Genomic DNA, 6,903 nt, shown 5'->3' with positions numbered 1-6,903 from the left:
CATAGAATGTTCTAATTTTTATTCAAATAAGACTAAAAGAACGACGTTGGCGACTGGGACAACGTTTTACAACTTACTCTAGTTAAATAGTTGTGAGGATTATACATTCTAAAAAATCAAAATAATTTAAACACCATTTTGAGCCATTTTTAGTAAAAAATATTTTAAAACAATTATTTGCTCAACTTATATAAATAAAAAGCTGAAAGGAGATAAAACACGACATTTTATTAATATAAAATACTTGAATTTATTAATTAATTAATAAATAAAAAATTGATGTTATTGTATTTTTAAAAATCTTGTTACCTTATAATTAAATTTAATTATAAATTAATATTTGGTTAAATACCTTTTTAGTATTTTATTACATTTGAAACAAAATCGAAATAAGAAAGATTTTATTCTAATTTTGAAAATGTATTTTTACAATTTTTAATCCATTCTAATCAAATTTTAATCTATATTGATCATTATTATTGTAATCTTAATTTTTAAATCAAAAATCAAAACTTGTTTATATTGAAAATATATTCAATATTTTTGTTTATTCTTTTCCTCGTTTTTTTGATTGCCTGTTCTTCAGGAACTGTTCAAAAAGGGATATTTTGTGTACAATGTACCAAAGGGTTTTATTGCCCAAATGGTAAAGACATGAATCCGTGTGTGTCTGGATCCTACTCTTCTGCGGGTTCTTCTACATGTACTCTTTGTGTAGCTGGAACATATTCATCTGTAGAAAGTTCATCTGAATGCACAAACTGTGAAGCTGGGACGTATTCATCACAAGGAGCCGAATTGTGTACTATATGCCCACCCGACACTTATTCGTTGACAGGGTCTTCCGGATGTGTGTCGTGTACAAATGACACGTGTATATCTTGTGATTCCAAAAGTGGATTGTGTACAAAATGCGCACAGGGAAGTGGCTTAATTTCAAATGGGAAATGTGAAAAATGTCAAGCGGGGTATTTTTCTATTGGTGGTTTAGTTTCATGCGTAAAATGTGGTGATAAAGAATACTCGAGTTTAGGGTCTACAAAGTGTTTAAGTTGCAACCCATTATGTAATACATGCAATACCACAAATGGTGAATGTCTGAGTTGTTATCCTGGATCACGTGTTATTAACGGAAATTGTGTTGGTTGTCCAGCAGGGCAGGCATTAAACTCAAACGAATGTATTGTTTGTGAAACCAACTCTTATTCTATAGGAAATGCAACTCAATGTACTCTGTGTTCAATGTGCAAAGATTGTGATAAGACCAATGGACATTGTATTCAATGTGAAGTCGGTTATGAACTTGTATCAAATCAATGTTATATGTGTTCATTGGGAAGTTATGGAAACAATTCACAATGTATTAAATGTCCATTAGGAACGTATTCTGATACAATTGGAGCAATAACGTGTTTAAGCTGTCGAGATAATAATTATACTCCAAAAATAGGTTTAATGGAGTGTATATCATGTGACTCCACTTGTATATCATGTAACAAAGAAAATGGATTTTGTTCTTCGTGCATTGATGGCGCTATTTTGATCAACAACTCATGTTCTGTTTGTTATGAAGGCACAAAAGCAAATAAAACAACACAAAAATGTGATATTTGTTCTGCGGGAACATATTCCAAAAACCAATCGAGAACCTGTATTTCGTGTCCGAGTCAGTATTATTCTTTTGAAAATTCATCAATGTGTAAACAGTGTGAAAGTACGTGTGAGACTTGTGATAAGACAAATGGCCAATGCTTGACGTGTTTAAGTGGGTATGGTCTTACTTCTTCCAGTAGTTGTATTATATGTAATCCTGGCACCAAGTCATTGGATTCCAAGTGTGTAAATTGTGATGCAATGACTTATCAAAATCTCGTTGGACAAATTAATTGTATATCGTGTGACACTTTGTGTGCTTCTTGTGATCAAACAAATGGGCAATGTTTAACATGTTATGCTGGTTATCGGTTAAATTCGAATGGAACATGTGAAATGTGTGGAGATAAAGAATATTCATTGGGTGGTACTTCATCGTGTTTGTCATGTCCAATTGTATGTACAAATTGTTTTAAAGAAAGTGGGATATGTACAACGTGTCAATCTGGTTATAAACAAATTGAAGACAAAACAAATAAAATTTGTATTTCTTGTTCTTCAAATGGAAACTGTTCTTCATGTGATCAAAATGAAAATGAATCATTAAGAAATTGTGTTGAATGTACAACTGGATATTATCTAGATAACAACAATTGTAATATTTGTTCGTCATTACATTACCAATGTCTAAAATGCTCAACAAAAAAGAAAGAGTGTCTCTCTTGTTCTGGGGAATAGTTTCAAATGACAGTACTTGTCTTCGATGCGAAGAAGGAACCGTGAAAAGTGGTGATAAAACATGTTCCAAGTGTTATGAATTGCTTGATAATTGTCAATCTTGTAATTATAACAATGGTACACCAAAATGTATAAAGTGTTTTACTTCTTATTATATTGAAAATGGTAAGTGTGTATTAGCATATTCAAAAACGGAACACTATAATTATAACACCTGTTTAAAAGAAGTTAATTCAATAACTGGATGTCTTCTTCAAGTTAATAACTCGTGCTTTTCGTGTGGAGATAAGTACATTTTGAATGAACAAAAATGTGTTCAAAAAGATGAAACAATGTGTCAAAAATACTCTCAAACAATTTGTGAAAAATGTGTAATGGACGTCATCACAACAAATGAAAATTGTTCAATTAATTCAGAGTGTAAATACCAACTTACAACAAATAGTAATATCACTTGTTTATCACATACAAAAGAGTCGGAAAACAATAAATATAAATTTGCAAATTGCCACTATTTACTGAATGATTATTGTTATTTGGCCAATGAGTATCATTACACATCTATTGAAAATGGACGAACAAATCAATGTGATAATGGTAATATATGTCGATTGATTGAAGGTACTGAAATGGACTTTTTTGTTCAAATAAAGATATTTTAGTTTCAAATTTAAAGCGTTCAATAGACTTAAATTGTTTAACAGTGAATGGAAGTATTTGTGTTCAATGCAATTCTAATAATCATATTGAAAGTGGAGTTTGTGTATCAAACAATAAAAATTGTTTAATTCAAAACAAAAACATTTGTACTTTTTGTGAAAACTCTATAACCAATGTTGGGCAGTGCATTATGATCGATTCGATAAATTGCAAATATTTTGAAGGAAGTGTATGTAAAACGTGTGAAGATGGTAATTACAAAGACGTAAAAGGTTGTTTACCAAAAGATGAAAAGTATTCAAAATGTAAATAAGTGAATTACTATACAGAAAGATGTTTGGATTGTGACAACTCCATGTTATTAGTAAATAATTCATGTCAACAACAAAATGACCAAAAACATCTCAAAGTGGTTTAAATGTAATAAAATTCGAATCACAAACAACAGATGGTTGTATTGAATATAGCTCAAAAGGCTGTTTGCGATGTAATGGTGGTTTTTATTTAATGAATTCTGTTTGTGTACAATGTGAATATCCATGCACTCAATGCTCTAATATAACGTATTGCACAAAATGTGATGCATATTCATACACTAAAAATGGCTTATGTTTCCAAATAAATGAAATTTTAAGTGTATGTGGTGTGATGATGTCGACATACGATGGGTGTGTTGCATGTAAAGATGGGTATATGCGATCTTCGGATGGCAAGCAATGTGTGAAGTGTGATGTTTCTTGTCAAACATGTTCAAACGATGGTAATTGTATTCTTTGCAGTGAAGACTATTTCAGAACACCAAATAACAACACAAAGTTGTGTAATTCATACAACCAACTTTTTAACTGTTTAAATAAAACAACGAGTGGGTGCATCACTTGTGAATTTGGATTTGCTTTAATTAATAATTTGTGTTACAAATGTGACGAAAATTGTACTATTTGTGATTCCACTTTGGAGTGCACAGAATGTGCAGAAAACAACATTTTATATGATAAAAAATGTGTACATTATACAACTATATCCCACTGTATATCAGCAAACAACTCGAAATGTGTGTCCTGTGAAAATGGATTTAAATTAAATAATGATGGAATTCTATGTGGTAAAAGTGTGAATTATGCTTTAATTGTTGGACTCTCAGTTGCTTGTGTAGTTTGTATATTATTTATAATTGTTACTATAATTATAACATTTATTATTATTTACACCAAAAGACAAGAAAATAAAAAACAAAAGACGGTCTGTGTTTTTAAGGGTTTCTTGAGGATAAGGTGTATCCTCAGGATTAAAACTATCCTTATTAAAAAATATTTTTCTGAGGATACAAAAATCAAATTATTAAGGTTCAGTTCCCCATAAGGCCCACTCTCATAACTCAAGTTATAATTTACACTTAGTATTTCGAGTCAAAGTTCGAATTTTAAATAATGGTAATAATTTGTCATAAATGCCAAAAAATTAAAAACAATCAAAAAAATCGCCACAATAATCAGTAAACATAAACAATAATTATATCTCGCGAACTTGAGACGGGAAATAACAAAGTGTAAATTATAATTGTTCATATTATGATTATATATTTATTGAAATTATTTCCGAATCCGTCTTTATAACATAATAATTAAAATTTACGTTTAAATTGATAATTGTTTTTTATCAAAATGAAAAATTGAAAAAGTCGAAAACACTGATTTTCTAAAATTACAATTTTAAAAATAACAAATTTATAAATATTTTTGTAATTTATGCAATTATTCAAATTTATTATTATAACAAAGTTAATCATGTTGTGTATATTTTAAAAAGAATGTTTCATTTTGATATTAATTTGTGTTTTAAACAGATTTACAGTTCTAAGGATGGCAATTATTTTCTGAGGATGACAGAAATAGAAAGTATACACTTTTACATCTGTCTGAAATGTGTATTGAGTAAGTTACTATTTTTGAATATGGGAACACGTCATTTCACTTCTTAGATGTTTAAGTCTGTGTTGATAATGTCTGTTTGTTACACGACTTACCATCCTCAGAGATATTTATAGCACTGCCATTATTGATTTAAAATTATATAAATAAAATTATATTTTTAAAGACAATTTATTATAAAGTGAATTTTGTTAATTGATTATAACAATTAATCGTCAAAACATAACAAAAAACACCAAATAATATATAAAATAAATTATTAAATTGAAGATACATTTATTGAAAGTAATATTGTATTATATGAAATATTAATATAAACATATATTTTTTGTGTGTGTATGTTTTTAAAAATAAATAAAACCGTTAAAAACAGAAATGATTTTATTTTAAAAATTTGTTTATTTATCAATCGTTGTTTTATCGATATCCAAAACCTCTCGTTTTGAATTTGCGCAAATACATAAATTGTCATCGCATAGAGTATATATTATTAATATGTTATTTGCTATCAATTTTTATTGTTTAATATTTCATAAATTGATTTTTAATAAATTGTATTTTTGTAAAAAAGATTAAAAATTGTTAGATTAATTTGTTTTGTGATTTTGATTAAAAATCGACTTTTTCGATAAATTAAATGTCTGTCAAATGATTTCATTTAAACCAAGGTTGGTCAAGTGGTAAATCAAAAAACAGAAATAGATCATTTTTTTGTCAAAATCAACACCAAGAATCATCTTTCAAAAAATCTATAAATAGCATTTTTAAAGAAAATCACGTGTTTCAAAATATACCTTTTTGATCTTAGGCAAAAAAATCTAAATTGAAAGAAATTATGTTTAAGATATTTACCATCCTCAGAAAAATTAACAATCCTCATGAATCCCTTTAAAATGAGTCGGTCGTATATTTTAATGGAGAAACTCGATGGTCATATTCTTTCAAATAAAAAAGAAATTTTATTTGGTGGTGAGAATGAAGAAATTCAAATTGACAAAGAAAGTCGTGAATTACTGTGTGTTGGAAACTCGTCTAAAAGTAATGTAAAAATGCAAATCACAACAAAAAATCAATGCGACAAATACACAATACACACAGAACCAAAAATAGTAAATTTGATGAGTGGATACGCCTGTGAATTTGAAATCTTTTTGACACCACTATGTACAATGAATTTGAACGACGAAGTTGTTATAATTTTTCTTGATTTGAATAATAGTATCGAGCAAACAACACACGTAAAAATATCAGCACAAGTTGAAAAATCAACAAAACTTGATTATGACGAAATCAAAGAAGACAAGAAACTTGGCGAAGGCTCTTTTGGTATTGTGTTTAAAGGAAGTTACAGAGGAAATGTCGTTGCAATAAAGAAAATGAAACAGTCGAATGACACGGACAAACTAATAAAAGAATTTGAAGGTGAGGTGTGTATGATCATAGTGTGGCCTTTTAAACTTTTTATTTATATAAGACTGAAAACTATTTATATAAGGCATTTTGTGCTTAAAAAGTTTGTAATATCAAAACAACGTCCACAATTTTGGGAAATTAATTGTTGTTTAAATTATTATTTGTTTTCAGATTATTTATGTTTTCATTTAAATTTATTATTAAATTTTTAACACGTTTTTTACTAAAAAATAAACTTAAATTTATTAGATTATAATCATAAACATTTAACATTAATTATAATTATATATTTTTTTAAAAAAAATTGAGATAAATAATTTAAATTTCACATTTATATTTTTAAATAATTATAAATATAATCAAATTTTGCTATATACAAACTTTTTAATTGAAATCTATATATTTTATATATTGTTAATACTTTATAAATATAAAATTACAAATATAAAAATTAAAAAATAAGAATAATTAACAATTAATTTTGTAAATTGTCTTTTTGCTTTTTATTGAATAATTCAATCTTTATGCTGTAAATTTTAATGGACTGTTTAAATGATTAATTTGGTTT

General features: G+C 27.5%; 3 protein-coding genes across 3 annotated transcripts; all 3 read left to right on the top strand.

The window, feature by feature from the left end:
* Positions 1-654: 654 nt before the first annotated feature.
* On the top strand, positions 655-2,993 carry EIN_448670 (hypothetical protein; the record flags this gene model as incomplete). Its single annotated transcript, XM_004255819.1, has 2 exons — positions 655-2,257; positions 2,308-2,993. 2 exons carry the CDS (start codon positions 655-657, stop codon positions 2,991-2,993), a joined length of 2,289 nt encoding a protein of 762 aa, XP_004255867.1.
* Positions 2,994-3,181: 188 nt separating this feature from the next.
* On the top strand, positions 3,182-4,353 carry EIN_448660 (hypothetical protein; the record flags this gene model as incomplete). Its single annotated transcript, XM_004255818.1, has 2 exons — positions 3,182-3,263; positions 3,440-4,353. 2 exons carry the CDS (start codon positions 3,182-3,184, stop codon positions 4,351-4,353), a joined length of 996 nt encoding a protein of 331 aa, XP_004255866.1.
* A 1,447-nt stretch (positions 4,354-5,800) lies between these two features.
* Positions 5,801-6,547, top strand: EIN_448650 (hypothetical protein; the record flags this gene model as incomplete). The annotated part of the gene is made up of 1 exon (XM_004255817.1): positions 5,801-6,547. The coding sequence occupies one exon, from the start codon at positions 5,801-5,803 to the stop codon at positions 6,545-6,547; it is 747 nt and encodes a 248-aa protein (XP_004255865.1).
* Between the last annotated feature and the right edge of the window lie 356 nt (positions 6,548-6,903).

This window comes from Entamoeba invadens (assembly GCF_000330505.1).
Source record: "Entamoeba invadens IP1 unplaced genomic scaffold scaff_1105074725891, whole genome shotgun sequence".
Lineage (NCBI taxonomy): Eukaryota > Evosea > Mastigamoebida > Endamoebidae > Entamoeba > Entamoeba invadens.
This window is presented reverse-complemented; position numbering and strand designations above follow the sequence as displayed.